This window comes from Barbus barbus (assembly GCF_936440315.1).
Source record: "Barbus barbus genome assembly, chromosome: 17".
Taxonomy (NCBI): Eukaryota; Metazoa; Chordata; class Actinopteri; order Cypriniformes; family Cyprinidae; genus Barbus; species Barbus barbus.
In genome coordinates, this window is record NC_136745.1 from 31,627,075 (window position 1) to 31,644,574 (window position 17,500).

Consider the following 17,500-nt stretch of genomic DNA (forward strand, 5'->3'; position numbering starts at 1 on the left):
TTCTTGCGACAGGTGGCACTTCTCATTCATTTCTATGGTATGGTATTCCTGAGTGTAGCACAACTCTGACTGATATTCAGTGACGTCAAGGCTGTAATGTGATTAGACAGACCCTCTCATCTCTCTATAGTAACCCCATCTCTGGGCTCCGGATCTCAGGATTCAGGACACACTCACAGCAGTGAAAACTACTCCACACTTTATTCAGCTTTCTTTACATCGATCACAATGAATGAAGCAGTGAAGTGACTCTAGGCGCTGTCTGGCGTCTCGGCCATGGGGTACCCGTGTCGGAGCGGGTCGTAGAGTTCGGAGCGGTAGTTGTAGGGGTAAAGGCGGCTGTAATACGGCTGTGGGTGTTTCACCGGCTCCGGCTCCGGTTGGTCGTCCTCCAGCACTGGCGGCGGCGGTGGAGCTTTACTCTTCACGGCCCGCGGCGGCTGATCGATCAGGCAGTCCGGGTCCCAGTAAGGGTCGCAGTCGTACTCCATTCCCTTGAACACGATGGGGGCCGGAGGAGGGGGCGGGGCCAGGTCGGATTTCTTGTAGGGGGCGGGGTTGGGGGTGGGGCCTTGCAACTTGCAGGTGGGGTGATATCGCGGGTCACACAGCACCGGCACGGCTCCGCTCGGCATGTACACGATGTGCGGCTTGCACTGGGGGTCTTTGCTGTTGCACAGATAGACGACGTCAGCCTGCGCACTGGGCGGAGCCACAGGGGCTTTGACGGCGGCTGGGGGCGGAGCCGGCTTGCAGTTCTTGTCTTTGGCTGGGTCACATTTGGGAAGCGGAGGCAGAACCGGAAGCCCTAGCTTGCTCTGGTGGTATGAGGCGTTGGGGCCGTAGACCTGCTCCAGGTGTCTCATCTGCTGGTACAGCATGCGGATCCTGTCGATCTCGTACAGCTGCGGGAGGGAAAGAGCAGGGTCAGAGGATACACCAGAGAAGGGCTGCAAGTGATGTGTGAGGGTCTGCCGTCGTCTTACGCCCTCGGTGTGTCCGATGCTGCTGTAGTATCTGTAATACGCCTGGAAGTCTGGACTTTGCCTGTGCCAGCGTGGATCAGCGCTGCGTCTCGGCCGAGAACTGGACAGGAATTCATTGGCCTTGCTGGAGTCGATACTGACTGAAGCAGCATCTAACACACACACACACACGCACACACACACACACACACACACACACACACACTCTGAGAAATTTTTCTTCAAGACATAAACTAATATTAGATCCTTTCAGTGAGTACAGAGATGTTCACCTTCCTGTTTAAGGACATTCATCAGGGATTTTGCCCCAAGCTGACCTTGAGTAAAACATTTTAGCACAATTTACCTTCAAGAGTGACAAAATATACAAAAATATGGACACAATTGTGACCCTGGACCACAAAACCAGTCGTCAATTTTTTTTAAATTGAGATTTATACATCATCTGAAAGCTGAATAAATAAGCTTTCCATTGATGTCCAGGAAATGAAGTTCTTAGCAATGCATATTACTAATCAAAAATGAAGGTTTGATATATTTACGGTAGGAAATTTACTAAATATCTTCATGGAACATGATCTTAATATCCTAATGATTTTTGTCATAAAAGAGAAATGTATAATTTTGATCCATACAATGTATTGTTGTCTATTGCTACAAATATACCTGTGTTACTCATGACTGCTGTTGTGCTCCAGGGACACAATTGTTTATTCTGTTGATAAATACACAGAAAGGAATGAAAGCTCACATGGCAGCAGCAGAAGGAACGCAGACAGCAGCCTCACCGCAGACATCATGACCTCTGACCTGCAGACATACAGTATAGTGTTTCTCAACATATCCAGAGGAACAAGGAACAAAGTCACGAGTCTTCACTCACCTCTCCTGTGATGCCTCTCTCTCTCTCCCATCACTGAGCGCACACAGGTGACTTTATACCTGCCCTCCGCCGCTCTGCTGTCAATCACTCGCCTTCAGCGCTGCTATTGGTCAGATCCGTGGAGGCCACGCCCACTGCTGCTCCACCGCGCGAGCCACAGGATTAATAAAGACTCAAACTTTGTGCTACTATAGTGTACGTTTCCTCAAATAAAACTGAACAAATAGTGCGGCTTGCACTTTAAAACACTCAGTCTGACGGCTTTCATCGGTAGAGTCGCGTGTGAGCGGATTATTATCGGTTTAGTTAAAACCAGATGTTTTCCATCGAGCTGAAACTTTAAAAGCTGCTAATAAAACAGTTTCTGCAGACGCCACACATTCCTGAAACACATCCTCTTTTATCCCACAAACATCTCAAACAGGTCTTTACATGCAGTTTAAGACACACTTTTGAAGCGAAACTCCATGTCTCTTATGTTCTTGTAATGATAATACTTTCAAGTTAGTTTTATTTCTATAGCACATTTAAAAACTACGGAAGTTCTAAGCGGCCATGCATTATTATAATGTTTCTGTCTTGTTTCCTCGTGATCTCGACACAGTGGCGCCTCCAGGATTTTTTTATGGGGTGATCGAAAGGGGCCAGTAAAAATGTTAGGCACTGGCACAATAATCCAATGGCAGACCATATTTTTTTGGCGTTGGTTGGGGGGGGGGGGGCCAATGTCATTTTAGGGGTGCCCCCCCCTGGCCCCCCCTTGGAGGCGCCACTGTCTCGACATAACGAAAGTTGTTGATCTCAACGTAAAAACCGTTTTCTCACGATGTAATTGTAGCTATCGTGAGAAAATCAGGGTCGCTATATTGTCTTCGACGATACAGTTGCAGACCCGACAGCCTCCTCCTCAAGTGTCCAACACTTATGTGTAAGTCCTCAATCACTGACAGACACAGAGCTGTTTCAGTTTGAGTGAGTCCCTGATCAAAGTAAAAGCCAATACGATCATCCATGATGCTGCGATGATGCTGCTTCTATAGCCTTTTCTCATGCCGAATACACAGAGAAAATTAAGTCGTGATCACGAGAAAACAAGACAGAAAAATTATAATAATGCATGGCCGCTTAGAACTTCCGTAAAAAACAGCAAGCAGGCTGAACAAAGACATAAAACACAGGACAACACACAGATTCATGCCATAAACTCAGTGAATTAAAAGCCAAAGAAAAGGAGGTTTTAGGAGATGATGTAAAACAGTACAGACTGAGCTGATCTGATATCTCCTCTCTGCTTGAACCGTGATCTGTCTTTCATCACCAGACCTCAGCTTTAGACCAGATAGATATCGCTCACAGATTATTTATAGATTTTAAAACATAGAGAAGAATTCTGAACTCAATTCTAAGATGCACAGGTAACCAATGTAAGGATTTCAGAACTGGAGGAACATGATCAAATTTACATTGTCCTTGGAGGAATTTAGCAGCTGGGTTTTGTACTAATTGTAGACGAGCGACGGAAGATTTAGAAATGCAGAGATAGATGCAGTAATCCAAGCGAGTTGTAATGAGTGCATGGATAGCAATCTCTGAAGTTTTCACAGAGAGAAAAGATTTCATTTTGGAGAGAAGGCGCAGCTGAAAAAAGCAGGAACTAATAACCGCTATTATTTGCTTATCAAATTTAAGACTCTGATCCCAGAAAACACCTAGGTTCTTAATAAAGGAAGAAGTAAAAGGAGCACGGTAGTCCAGATCGATACTTCTGCTCTGAAGAATGGGTGCGAGAATAGAACCCTGCGGCACTCTTTTGGTTAAATATGATTTGAACAGCTAAGAACAGTTCCCTGGATGCCCATGTTATAGTGGCGTGGAGAGAAAAAATAAAGAAAAACAGTAAAGAAATGAAGAATGCAGAAATAGGAGAAAGGAGTATTTTGTATTGTTTCATACGGCAAGTTTAAGGGTCCATACAAAAGGATTGGTAAAGTACAATCTGCTCATAATGTGGATTTCGTTAGAACAGTATAGCTAGTATGAAACCATTATGTCTAATTTAACAGATTCATAAAGATTAGCTGTGCATTAGGCTGATATACACGGCTGTGTTTCAAACAACTTCAAGGGCCCATAAAACAGGACTGGTACAGTGAAAACTGATCAAAGTTGGGGTTTCGTTAGAGCAGTACACCTATTATGAAAACCTCACGTCCTCTTTAAAATATCCATAAAGACAGCAGAGAATAAACGCGTGGAATGGGATGATGGAGAATAAAGAGGCTGTCGAATATGGCAGGTTGTGTCCAATTATAGAAATTATTTCATTAGAGCAGTATGTTTCCTAAAAGGAAATCATTTAATTAAATTATTAAAATATGAAAATAATTTAAAATAGCATTGGTAGTCTTGGGACTTTTTCACACGGAAGTAAAAATGTGTCAGTAAGATTTAATTAACAAAAAAACTTTATTTAACTAGATTTGGCATAAGCTAACCCCGAAAAACACGTCTAAAACATATATTAATTTCAACATTCACTTTATTAAAATCAAAAGTTGTATGTTTTAATGTCGCCTAATACTTTAACAATTACCCTTCAGATTAATACAGGTGATGAAACAATACCAATTTTCATCCAATCAGATTTCACTCTGCTCAGACCTTAGCCAATCATGGGTCACACCACCTGGGTCAACAACCAATCATTTTCCAGCAAGTCGCGTGCTCTGCCTGGTAACCGGTGAGTGTTTTTCGCGGGCTGTCACTCACACAGATCAATAACTGGACTCAGCAGCCGATAGCGATCAATTATTGGAAATCGTTGACTGATTCTGAGGTGAGTGGATTCAGACTGACGATCGAGTTTGAAGTAAATTTAGCCCTCAGGTTCTGATTCTGTGAGGTAACAGAACTGCTTGGTTTAGCTTCTGCTTTAATTCAGAAAAACACAGGATTTGATCATTTTTCTGGAGTTTAGAAGGTTTTTCTGGATCCTAAGCGCGTTGTTTGTGGATTACACTGGTCTAATGCTAGAGCAGAATTAAACTGAGGTTAAAACCTTGACCAACACAGAACCCAAGTGATTATATGAGGCTAAATATGAAATATGTGTTAATTCTGTCAATCATCAGCCGATTTCTCAGCGGCCTTGGGTCAGGATTGTTTCTTCCATATTCATTTTATCCACAAGAGCCTCAAAAATGGGCTTAATATATTAACTTATTAACGCAAGCATTTGTGACTGACATAAAACCGCCTGTGAGTCCAGCCGGTGTGTGTAATAGCACTTTCTCCTTTATTCTCTTTTATCTTTAGTAGGGATGCAACGATTATAGATTTTGCTGGTACGATTATTGTCTGATGAATAATCACGGTTTTACGATTATGACGATTATTAGGCATTTATTCATTTCCCAACATTAATAATGTATAAAATCACATGAACACTCTTTAGATGTTAAAGTGTTATTTATTGCTGGCTTTTGAAACAGAAATAACACAGTAACCAACAATACAGCACAAAATAATAATAAACAAACAACAAACAAAAGTCCATCTCTCCCATTAGAATTAAAAAAGGTGACCGCTGCTCTGTAAACATCCATGACAGTAATTCTCTTTTGAAAATAATGAACGAAAGAACAATAGGTAAGTAAGGTCCCATTAGTTAACATTAGCTAAAGCAGGTTAACATTAACTAACAATGTGCAATAGCTAATTGTTGCAGTAGTTAATATTCTTTGTTAATGTTGATTAATAAAAAATACAACTATGTTAGTTAATGTTAGCTCCATTGAATTATATTAAGACAACTTTTGATTTTATAATGTATTATTAAAAGTTGAAATTAAGATAGCATTATTAATAAATGCAGTCATTGTTTTTTTCATGTTAACTAATGGAGCTTGTGTTACTGAACAATAATAACGAATCAGTCGTTGATATATAGATAGGCCCACTGTTCTCTATTATAGATCAGTGGATGGGCCATGCTTTAGCTTAGAAACAATGTTTGGAAATAAATAGCTCATTAAGTCTTTAAGTAAGAATTATTTGATGCTATTGTGAAGACTAAAGCGAATATAAATATCTAAATGACTGTGAGTGTGAAACATTATTTACACAGTTTTAGGAAAGTAGCGCAGCTGATTTGTTTACTGGGTTACCGGGGGTAACGGCAGCGGCAGCGCCCTCTAGTGGCGAATGTGCGTCATTCAGCGCGTCTTCACTTTAACTCGCTCCGCTTTTCTTCTCATCTGTGCTCATTTAAATTAAACCGTTGCCTTTTTAAAGTTCTAAAGTAATCATATGAGGCTGCATCGCAATTTTTCCATAAATAAACAGAATAAATTAATACGTTTGTTATAGGCTACTGTATAAGTTAGGCTGTTTTGTATTTTGTTTTGTATTCGCACTTGCGCTCCTAAATACATTTTCCAGTTCGCACACATCTATTTTTAGTCGCAAATGCGAGTGAAATGCTCGCTCTGTGGAGCCCTGCACACTACTATCGACAGGCATTTCTTTGGTGGAAATAAAGCTTTGCTGTTTAGTCCCTCTGTCACTAATGTAATTAGTGTAGTAGCCTCCGTGTCTCTGATAAGCAGCGCGTCATTTGAAGCTGGTGCACCACTTGTGTGACTTTGTTTTCATTTTGCACAAGCTGCAACAGTTCAGCTCCGTGCAACAGAAACACTCGGTTTTGCGAAACCTTTACGATTAATTAACCGTGACGTTTTAAAGCGCGGTTAATCGCGGAACCGGTTAATCGCTGCATCCCTAATCTTTAGTTGCTTAATATAAAATATCTGATCATGCAAAATACTTACCTCTGATCAGACCATCAACTGTAACTTATAACATCTAATTTCGTCTGTAAACGCGTGACAAACATACAAGATTTCACACATAAATACTAGTTTTAAACATGCATAATACCAGTAACAGCTACAAAAGGAAATAGGAAAAAAGTCATTAAAAATAAATGGAAATATGATGTAGAAGTGCTGTGTGTACTAGATGAAGAGAAATAACTGAAAACATAAACTCAAATATGACTCAAAATGTAATTATTTAATAAACTATTGTTGTGATATTAAATTATGCCTTTTACACAAGGAAACAAAAATAAAAAAATATTTTAATGGAATAGTGGAGTGAGAGGTTTGTCACCCAAACACACTTCACACAGATCTGTGCCTGTCTGTCTGCTGATCGATCGATGTGAACGACACCGAGCCGCTGATCAATAACTGATTTGTGTTTGTGTTGATCTGTAGAGCAGCATGGATGAGTCTGAGCTGTACAGGTAAACCCAGTGACCACACACATACCAGTGCTCTCGCTGATGATGTCCTCGTCCTCCTGACCACCTGTGTGTGTGTGTGTGTGTGTGTGTGTGTGTGTGTGTGTGTGTGACGCAGTTCGGGGGACGAGGATGTCTCACTGACCGGAAGTGACTTTGAGTTCCAGGTGAAAACCTCCAAGAGGAAACTTAACTCAACTCAGGGAGCAGCAGTGAGTACTCACACACACACACACACACACACACACACACACTCACACACACACACACACACACACACTCACACACACACACACGCTCGCTCACACACTCACACACACACACACACACTCACACACACACACACACACACACTCACACACACACACACACACACACACACGCTCGCTCACACACTCACACACACACACACACATGTTGGTTTTTGTGGTTTATGGGGACTCTCCATAGGCGTAATGGTTTTTATACTGAACAAACTGTGTGCTATTGCCCTACACCAACCCTACACCTAAACTTAGCCTCACAGGAGACTTTGTGCATTTTTAGATTTTCAAAAAAACACCATTTAGTATGTTTTTTAAGCCTTTTGAATTACGGGGACATAGGCAGTGTCCTCATAAACCACCTTCATATTGTAATACCTCTGTCATACCCATGTCATTATACACATTTGTGTCCTCATAAACCACATAAACATGCACACACACACACACACATACGCGCACACACACACACACACACACACACACACACTCACTCTCACACACACACACACACACACGCTCTCACACACATCATGTGTGTTTTAAGCCTTTCTCTCTTTCTCTGGAGTCTCCTAAGAGGGGTCATCATCAGTCCATCAGCGGCTCCAGCCAATCACAGAGCCCGGAGGAGTCCCACCCCCTCGGGGACCGAGCTGATGCCTGTCATCTGTATGAAGCGGTTCGGTCGGGCCGCAGTGCACTGCTAGTGAGAGACCACCGATGGAGATGATCGTGGGGGGGGGGGGGGGGGGGGGGGGCTTCATGTGTTCAGTCTTCTGATTGGCTGTCTCTCTTAGACGGTGATAGATGATTGGCTGGAAGAGTACAGAAGAGACAGAGAGGCGGGGCTTCTGGAGCTCATCAACTTTGTGGTTCATTGCAGTGGCTGTAAAGGTTATATCTGACACAAACATCACTGATATCTGCGTGTGTTTCTGATGCCTTGTCCATACACCCACACTTCAGAGCGCATGCACAAGACTGTCCCAGGTCTTAAAAACGCTAAAGCACAGTGCCCTTAACACACACTAAACCCACACTATCTCCAATACCGCTCCAGAGCGCTCTTACAGGCTTAGACTATCCCATCATGCATCATGTTTTGAAATAAACTGTGAGACACAGAAACCTTTCCATTGAATATTAATAGAATAATTAAATATTACATATAATTTAGTAGAAAACAAACTGTTGCACATTTTATTGATGCAAATATATGATATTTATTTTGTACAACATTTGCAACTGCTTTTCATCACTTAATTAGAAGCACCACAAATTAAATTGTCATGATATAGAGACTACTGAACAGACATTCAGAAGTTGATTTTAAAATGCAAAGTATTTAAAATTTAAATAAACCTCTGTAAACACTTGCATTTTTACAACACTGTGTGTCCCATCAGGTAATGAGAAGTTCTGCACACACATGTGATCTTCACTTGAACACTTTGAACACAGGAAATACATCATATAAGTAGTCAAGAGCAAAGACTGCAAGTGTGTATTTGGACAAGGCTTGAATCAAATGAACATGTGCTGTGTTTCAGGGGTCGTCACCAGAGAGATGTTCAGCAGCCTGCAGAACGCTGATATAATCAGTCACCTGACTAAAGAGTTTAACGAGGTGAGAGCAGTTGACTGTTTTTGACTCCAGCCCTATTGTTTTCCCTTTAAAGCTGCATCACATTTACAATTGCTCTAGAACAGTTCTTCCCAAACCTGTCCTGGAGGACCCCCTGCCCTGCATATTTTGTATGTCTCCCTCATCTAACACACCTGATTCCACTCATCAGCTCATTAGTAGACACTGCAAGAACTAAATTGGGTGTGTCTGATTAGGGAGACATACAAAATGTGCAGGGCAGGGGGTCCTCCAGGACAGGTTTGGGAAGCACTGCTCTAGAAAATTTAAGGCCAGATTTACTAAACAGGGCAATGGCATAAGAGTGCAGATGGGAGTGGAAAGTTCTGCTGATCTACTGACAATGGGCAGCGCAAGTTAGCGCAGGGTCGCAAACGAGCAGAGCTGATGATAATCAGGTGTGTAATCGACTAACAAAACAGGAGCGAGATGCATTGAGACATGCTTTTTGAATGTTAAATAATAGCGTTAATACCAGTAACCTGGCTCGAGCAAACCTAAGCAAATCACCTTGCATGATTGATTTAATGGCTCTCCTCACATAGATGTTGTATCTGAGTCCTACAAACACACATGCAGGAAGCTTAGCCTCAGAAATAACCATGTCCTTCTTTTTCATCGCTAATTATTCTCTGATGTTAGTAAATCTGGCTGTTAGTAATGTCAGAGGGAATCGGTGATGGACGTCAGGTGTGAGTTTGGTTGGACTGTAAAGCTCTGACCGCTCCAACAGTGATGTCTGTGTGCTTGGAGAGTCACAGCTTATTTGACAACAGCTAAAGCTGAAGATCGCGGTGTCTTCCAGACAGTTCTATCAAACCTTTACAACTAATCCAGAACGCAGCATTTTGTCCAGAACAGAAGTTGTGCCATTTTACAAACACACACACACATATAGAGATATATAGAGATGTAGATATATGCACAGCCTTTTAAATATCTCTTAAAGTACACTCTTAGCATTAGTCAGTCAAGCATTATAATGATAATAAAGTATTATTTAATAATAGAACTTTAGTAATTAGAATTCAAACTTGGTAACCATGTATGAATGCATATTAGTAATTTTAACTGACCTTAGGACGAGTGGTGGTGCTTTTTTTGGTCATTCAGTGTTTCTGTAAATAAATTTGAAAAAGCTAACAATAATACTGATAAGATAATAATAGTAGTAATAATATTTAATAATAATTATTATTATACAAATTCTACTAATGAGAACAATATAAAACGCACCAAGGATTAACAAGTTGCTGTATTCATGAATATTAATCAGGTGGTGTGCGTTTACTCGAACTGATTCACTGAAATCAAAACAGGGCCGATAATAGGTGAGCGCCAGCCAATGAGATTGCCATTTGCGCATTAGCTCCGCCCACTACCAGAGATGATGCCCAGGTAAGTGTAGCTGGTGCTGTGCTCCGTAACTGAACTGGTATCTGCTTCCCTGAGACCTGGCCTTCTTCTGGAACACCATGACTCTGTCCAGATTGACCGTCAGAGCCCATTCCTCTCTCTCTCTCTCTCTCTCTCTCTCAATTAAATTCAGTTCAGTTCAGTGGTGTGAAGTAACGAATTACAAATACTCACGTTACAGTAATTAAGTAGTTTTTATCAGTAATTGTACTTTTTTGAGTAGTTTAAAAATTGTGGACTTACTTTTACTTGAGTACATTTTAAGTGATGTATCGGTACTTTTACTCCGCTATTTTCCTCCGTTTGTGGTCGTTACATGCTTATTTTAATTTAATTTTTATCCATTAATATGATTGGATAGGGAGATAGCGTGACTTTCGTCAAATCAAATTGTGCCTAGAAAGCTTTAACCGCCAGCTGCTGTCTATCACGGCTGCTGGAAGTGCATTCCTCAAGCATCAATGCAGTCACAGCTTCCTCTAATATGTTAAGGTAAATTATGGATTTCTGCTTACTGAATGATTTGTATATATGCTTGCCTCTCTACACGACCTGATATGTGGTGTGAGGTTGCGGGTATTGCGTGCAGTGTTAACTCCCGCAAGTGCCACGTTCAGTAAATTCACTTAAGAGCCGCGCGATCTGCGCTGCTTCGTCTCTCTCGCGCGTTCAGCTGCAGTCACTTGGATAAGTTGTTGCTTGTTGAACTTGTTGACTTTTGATGAGTTTGAGCGTGTGATGCGCTGTGAAAAAGTGTGTTGGAAACACTGTAAAACAGTTTGCAATATTGTACTCAAATTGAGGACCAATCTGCACCTTATTGATGACCCGTGGCGTTAATACTGCATCTGTGTCAGCGCGTGATGTAATAAAACTGCAGCTCATTAATACACTTTTTTAATCTCTTTTTTTATCCATTTTATTCAATCCGCCTTCATTCAGCATGTGCACTCGCGCTTAAACAAATTTCAAGTTGAACACTTTTTGTTGCATTCAGTTGTGTATGCTGCTGATCACCGAGACCGCCGCGGCTCAGCAAGAGACCTGCGTTTGTGTTCTCTTTTGAAAAAGTTTCCCCAGAAATACTTTATTTAATGCATTTTTCCTTACAAATTGTTTTATCGACATAACAATTCGAGTAATGTATATGTACATGATGCCATCCTTCTAGAACAATGTGCATTTGTTAAAATTGTAACATAAATGATCAAGTTTAGTTTTTCTTGTTTCTTTATTGCAAAACGCTAAAACTGGCACCGTTTTGGAGAGAAATGGGCTCTCATTTGAACCCATATCATGGTGTGTGATGCTGAACTATGAGTTTCTAATGGTGTTTGTATTTGCACTGTTCTAAACATTAATATTTTATGTGCAACAACAGCATGCTCTCAGTGGCCTTACACATGATTTTAAATCTATTTTTCAAACTTTATGATTTAAATGGGGATGATTGTACTGAGAATAACTTTCATCTTTTCTTCAGCTGAATACTGTTTCCCTGCTGTTTTGATGTGTTTTAAAGAGTTGGCAGTCAAAATCAATCAAAACTGCTGGATTATAGATATTCTTCAATCTTTATGACAAACAAGATCATGTGAATTACAGAATGTACAACGTTTTTTAAAGGTGACCCTGGACCACAAAACCATAAGTGTCAATTTTTCAAAACTGAGATCTATACATCATCTAGACAAAGCTGAATAAATAATCTTTCCATTGATGTATGGTTTGTTATGATCGGACAATATTTGTCTGAGATGCAACTATTTGAAAATCTGGAATCTGAGGGAGCAAAAAAAATCTAAATATTGAGAAAATCTCCTTTAAAGTTGTTCAAATGAAGTTCTTAGCAATGCATATTACTAATCAAAAATTAAGTTTTGATATATTTACGGTAGGAAATATACTAAATATCTTCATGGAACATGATCTTTACTTAATATCCTAATGATTTTTGGCATAAAAGAAGAATCAAAAATGTTGACCCATACAATGTAATGTTAGCTATTGCTACAAATATACCTGTGTTACTGATGACTGCTTCTGTGCTGCAGGGACACACATGTATAAATTGAAGTTATTATGAGGGGGTAGAATCCACAGCTCAGTACTCAATACTCATGAGTACTTTTAAATAGGCTACTCTTACTCTTACTCAAGTAGTTTTGTGGACAAGTACTTCTACTCTCAAACTACATTTTTTGGAAGGTAATGGTACTTTTACTTGAGTATATATTTTCAGTACTCTTTCCACCACTGATTCAGTTCAATTCAAATGAGCTTTATTGGCATGACTGTGTAACATCACAATGTTGCCAAAGCAATAAGTATATTATACAAACATACAGATTAATAAAAAGGGGAAAAATAAACACTCTAACACACACACACACCTCTCTACCTCTCTCTCTCTGCAGGACTCTGTCAGCTATCCGCTGGTGTCTGTGGGCTCTCAGTGGCGGCGCTTCGGTGAAGGCGTGTGTGAGTTTGTGTCTCTGCTGGTTCGTGGCTGTCGTAACAGCCTGCTGTACGATGATGTTCTCTTCTCCTCGTTCATCGCGCTGCTCACGGGTCTGGCCGACTCGCAGGTCCGTGCCTTCAGACACACCAGCACGCTCATCGGTGAGTTACTGTACTCTGATATACTTGTGTGAGGGACCAAGCTGGAACCACTCTTTATACTGGTTTAAACATTCTGAATGAATCATATCGAGAACAGCGGTTTCTATATTGTTATCTTTAATAGAATAGCCTTAGACTACTGTATAGTCCCCAGTACTTCTACAGGAATGTGACCCGTCCTCTGGTGTGTGTGTGTGTGTGTGTGTAGCCATGCGGTTGATGTCATCGATCGTGTCCGTCGCTGCGGAGGTGAACGCTCAAGCGCTGATGACCCGGAGACGCTGTGAGCTGGAGAAGAACAAGCCAGCTGAACACAGAGCCATAGACCGAATAGAAGAACTGGAGGACTCTTACAGAGAGGTTCAACACACACACACACACACTCTTCTCATCTGATAGTTTCAGTGCTGTCGAATCAATAATATTTAATATATTATAATATATCTGATTATTATGAGTCTTTTAAACCTCTCTGGTTAGACACGTGGCTTTATGAGGATGTACTTTATATATGCTGATAAAGTTGGATAATTTTGCTCTACAATAGTTGTTAATTGTAGTGTCAAACCTAATTACTTTTAGCTGATGTGTCTGACTGCCATCATTAAGCAGTTCATCATCTGTGAAGAGATGCAGTCACTGTTATCCTGCTACAGCTGCTTCATAGCTCTTGGATTTGCCTCATATTTGAAGTTTGCATCATTGATTGTTACTTTCCTGTTACTTTGCTGTCAAGCTGCTTTGAATTCGTATTGTATAAAGCACTATAGAAATAAATGTGACTTGAGTGAAGTTTGTGTGTGTGTGTGCAGCTGCTGGAGCATCAGGAGGACTTGCGCTCTCTAATGAATGGGATCTTTAAGGGTGTTTTCGTTCATCGGTATCGGGACAGAGTTCCTGAAATCCGGGCCGTCTGCATGGAGGAGATGGGGGTGTGGCTCAGAGAAAACCCCGCCTCTTTCCTCAATGATGAGCACCTCAAATATGTGGGCTGGATGCTACACGACAAGGTGTGATTAGTAGGGATGCACTGATACTGATACTGGTTTCGGTATCGGGCCCGATACTGAGCTCCTGTACTCGTACTCGTTAAAATGCCCCGATACCAAACACCGATACCACACAGCATGTGATAAGTGCCATATTCAGACAAAGAAATACAGACAACAGAACAACAGACAGCAGAATGGAGTTATTAGAGATTAGGGATGTCTACGAAGTATATGCAGTGATGTATAGCTGATGTGCGCGAGCTGATAAGCCAAGCAGGCTGAGTGGATTGAGCGCGGCGGCGCAGATGCGTGAGCTCGTCGAGTGAATATCCCTTTCTCACAGACATCACTGGATAGTTTGTAGTTCGGTCGGATATGTCAAAAACAAGTAAGTAAAACAATACACGAGTTACATAACGGTAGGGAGGGAGGGAGAAAGAGCGTGAGCACTTCTGTTGTGTGATCTTTATTGATGTTCGCTCACTTGGCACACGCATCATTTGGCTTAAAACTAAATCATAAATATAAGACAATTTAAAGGGGTATTCACTATAAACCATCATTTATTTTCAACCTTAAGCATATACGACATTCTGGCGAAAGTGAAACTAACAGCCTATGCGCTATGTTCTGTACTTGTCCCTCTCATTCTGCAGCAGTACAAATACGTGCGCATGTTGCACATGCTATTAAATTAAAGATGATGTACCATAGAGCAAAAATATGAACAGTGAAAGTAACAAAAACTTGTAAAATACATTTTAATGGGCATAATTAAGTGTGAAAATAACCGAAGATATTATACAGTCAAATCAAAATAAAGTAAACTGTGACATATTATAACCAAAAATTCTTCATACAGTGGACTACCAGTAAAATTGATACAAATTTGGGACAAAAAATTATTCAGACCGAGTCTGGGAAAAAAACTGAAGTTGAGGTTTGCATGAAGCTGGTTTACAGCACGCCCAGGAGACTACAGGCTGTCATTAAGACTAAGAGTGGCCCACAGAGTACTGATAGTTGTGTAAATATTGTCATACTAACAGCTGTCTGAATCATTTTTGGTTGATTGATAGAAAGGTACATAATGGATTACAAAGTTATCTGACATTATCAAGCTGAATTTGTTCAGACACAGTTTTACTCTGAGTTCTTGTCATATTTTATTACCATTTTCTAAACTATAGCGAATAAACCAAAAAATATAATGTGAGAAATTTTAATGGTGTTTGAATAAATTTTGGTTTGACTATTTATTTGATAAATGAAGTTAACCAATTAACATTATACATACTTTTTTTGGTTTCTGTACCCAATATTTTAAAAATGTACAAATGCAATGAAAATATCAGTATCGGTACTCAATATCGGCAAGTCCCAAAAATGAAATCGGTATCGGGCGAGTACTGGAACAAGTGGTATCGGTGCATCCCTAATGATTAGCATACAAACACGTTGGGTATGTGCAGCTCTGATAATCAGATCCAGTCATATATATATATATATATATATATATATATATATATATATATATATATATATATATATATATATATAAACCATACTGCACTGATATATGATCAATCACGTGTGTGTGTGTGTGTTTCAGCAAGCTGCCGTGCGACTGCAGTGTGTGTTGACTTTGCAGAAACTGTATGTGGAGAAGGATTTCATCAGCCAGTTAGAGCTCTTCACCAGCCGCTTTAAGGTGAACACACACAGAGACTGAATCCACATGTGAGAATGCACTGTTCTAGTCACTGCAGGAACATACAGCGAGGGGCGCATCTGGTGTCACATCTCACAGATGAGCTCATGTTTGAAATGGCTCTCATACTGACTCCAGGCCAGTGCCTGATCCTCATTTTCAAACCCTCAATGTGAAGTGATGTATAATTGTATTAATACATCATTTTTGGGGATATTCTACCTTTAGATTTCAGCTGCTGGTGTTTATTGGTTTAAATTCATGTCTCTCTGCTCAGGAACGGATTCTGTGCATGATTCTGGATAAAGACTCAGACGTGGCAGTGGAAACAGTGAAGCTGCTGCTGCTCATTAAACAGTGAGCTTTCTCTTCATCCTCACATGGTCTTCATTAATTAGCTGCTGAGATGAGCCAGCTCGTTTGGATGGGTGTTCACATTTAAGACAAAATGATGTCAAACTGCTTTGAGTGTGAAAACTCCTCGTGTGCATGTGACTGTGAAGCTGTGCATCACCTGAGTTTCTTGTATTGACTCTGTGTTTGTGTGCGTGTGCGTGTGTGTGTGCGTGCGTGCGTGCGTGTGTGCATGTTTGTGTGTGCATGCATGTGTTTGCGTGTGTGTGCGCACGTGTGTGTGTGTTTGCGTGCGTGTGTGTGTGTGTGTGCGTGCATGTGTGCGTGCATGTGTGTGCGCGTGTGTGTGCGTGCGTGTGTGTGTGCATGTTTGTGTGTGTTTGCGTGCGTGTGTTTGCGTGCGTGTGTGTGCGCGTGTGTGTAGGCAGACAGATGAAGGCCTGAGTGAGGAGGAGTGTGCTGCTGTGTATCCGCTGGTGTTTGCCACACACCGAGGTCTGGCCTGTGCAGCCGGACGATTCCTGTACCACACGTATGTTCAGCTTCATCATGACATCGTCATCATCATCGTCATCTCTCCACACAAACCGTGACGAGCATAACGCGCTGTGTGTGTGTGTGTGTGTAGGCTGTGCAGTGTGTTAGACGGGCGGGCAGACAAACGCAGTGCTTCTGTCCTCCGTTTGCTGGCGCATTTCTTTATTGAGAGCGAGGTAAACCACTAACATCCTATCATGCACTGCTCACATGCTTCTGTCTTCTCACAGGTCACATGATCATTGTGCTGTTGTAGTGAGCATACACGTTTTGTTTGACTTAAGAATGGATGAAAGGTTTTTGCAATGACTTTTAACTGACTTCACATTTAAATAAATAATTATTTTTATTAATGGTGTATGAGAACAAAGTTCATACATGCTCTTGTGATGAAGTGTTTTGTGTTTTCACACACAACTTTTGTGATGTAAGTGTAAGTATCGTAAGTGTGATTTAGCCTTAACCTTGATAATAAAAGATTTAGCCTTAATAATCCACAGTACAACCTGAATTCCAGAAATGTTGGGACGTTTTTAAAATTTTTTAATTTGTTGTCTGAAGGCCCGAAGACCACGGTTCATCCAACAAAGGTCTTCGGCCTAGTCCCGTACGCACAGAGACTTCTCCAGTTTCTCTGTATCTTTTGATGATGTTATGCACTGGAGATTAGGAGATTTGCAAAGCATTTGCAATTTGACGTTGAGGACTATTGTTTTTAAAGTATTCCACAATCTTTTTACGCACTCTTTCACAGATTGGAGAACCTCTTCTCTTTACTTCTGAGAG

At 40.9% G+C, this 17,500-nt stretch overlaps 2 protein-coding genes across 7 annotated transcripts in view; one reads left to right on the forward strand and one right to left on the reverse strand.

The window, feature by feature from the left end:
• Window positions 1-183: 183 nt before the first annotated feature.
• and4 (actinodin4) lies at window positions 184-2,259 on the reverse strand. 2 transcript variants are annotated; one of them, XM_079438231.1, is made up of 5 exons: window positions 1,870-2,259; window positions 1,738-1,796; window positions 1,259-1,303; window positions 987-1,138; window positions 184-905 (listed from the first exon to the last, which is right to left on the reverse strand). In XM_079438231.1, the coding sequence occupies exons 2-5, from the start codon at window positions 1,784-1,786 to the stop codon at window positions 252-254; spliced, it is 900 nt and encodes a 299-aa protein (XP_079294357.1). In that variant the 5' UTR covers window positions 1,787-1,796; window positions 1,870-2,259; the 3' UTR covers window positions 184-251. The 2 variants fall into 2 exon arrangements, with proteins under 2 accessions (XP_079294357.1, XP_079294356.1); XM_079438230.1 differs by having other exon boundaries at window positions 1,738-1,987.
• Window positions 2,260-4,579: 2,320 nt separating this feature from the next.
• stag3 (STAG3 cohesin complex component) overlaps window positions 4,580-17,500 on the forward strand; it is a 28,846-nt gene continuing 15,925 nt past the window's right edge. For 2 of the 5 annotated variants that reach the window (XM_079437914.1, XM_079437915.1), the window contains exons 1-13: window positions 4,611-4,705; window positions 7,149-7,177; window positions 7,293-7,386; window positions 7,985-8,143; window positions 8,235-8,331; window positions 8,988-9,064; window positions 12,916-13,120; window positions 13,329-13,480; window positions 13,933-14,130; window positions 15,725-15,823; window positions 16,101-16,180; window positions 16,602-16,709; window positions 16,806-16,890. In XM_079437914.1, coding sequence (XP_079294040.1) covers window positions 7,155-7,177; window positions 7,293-7,386; window positions 7,985-8,143; window positions 8,235-8,331; window positions 8,988-9,064; window positions 12,916-13,120; window positions 13,329-13,480; window positions 13,933-14,130; window positions 15,725-15,823; window positions 16,101-16,180; window positions 16,602-16,709; window positions 16,806-16,890 — 1,377 coding nt within the window. In that variant the 5' untranslated portion in view covers window positions 4,611-4,705; window positions 7,149-7,154. Of the gene's footprint in view, window positions 4,706-7,148; window positions 7,178-7,292; window positions 7,387-7,984; window positions 8,144-8,234; window positions 8,332-8,987; window positions 9,065-12,915; window positions 13,121-13,328; window positions 13,481-13,932; window positions 14,131-15,724; window positions 15,824-16,100; window positions 16,181-16,601; window positions 16,710-16,805; window positions 16,891-17,500 lie in introns of all 5 variants that reach the window. The other 3 variants (XM_079437916.1, XM_079437917.1, XM_079437918.1) reach the window with 3 other exon arrangements.

What these genes read in the sequence shown, in the direction of transcription:
- and4 (XM_079438230.1), bottom strand. Translation starts at nt 1,828, where the DNA reads ATGTTGAGAAACACTATACTGTATGTCTGCAGGTCAGAGGTCATGATG. An exon ending in GTTCCTTCTGCTGCTGCCAT is followed by an intron (nt 1,304 to 1,737) that starts GTGAGCTTTCAT and finishes GTTTTACTCAAG; the next exon opens with GTCAGCTTGGGGCAAAATCC. An exon ending in GCATCGGACACACCGAGGGC is followed by an intron (nt 906 to 986) that starts GTAAGACGACGG and finishes TCCCTCCCGCAG; the next exon opens with CTGTACGAGATCGACAGGAT.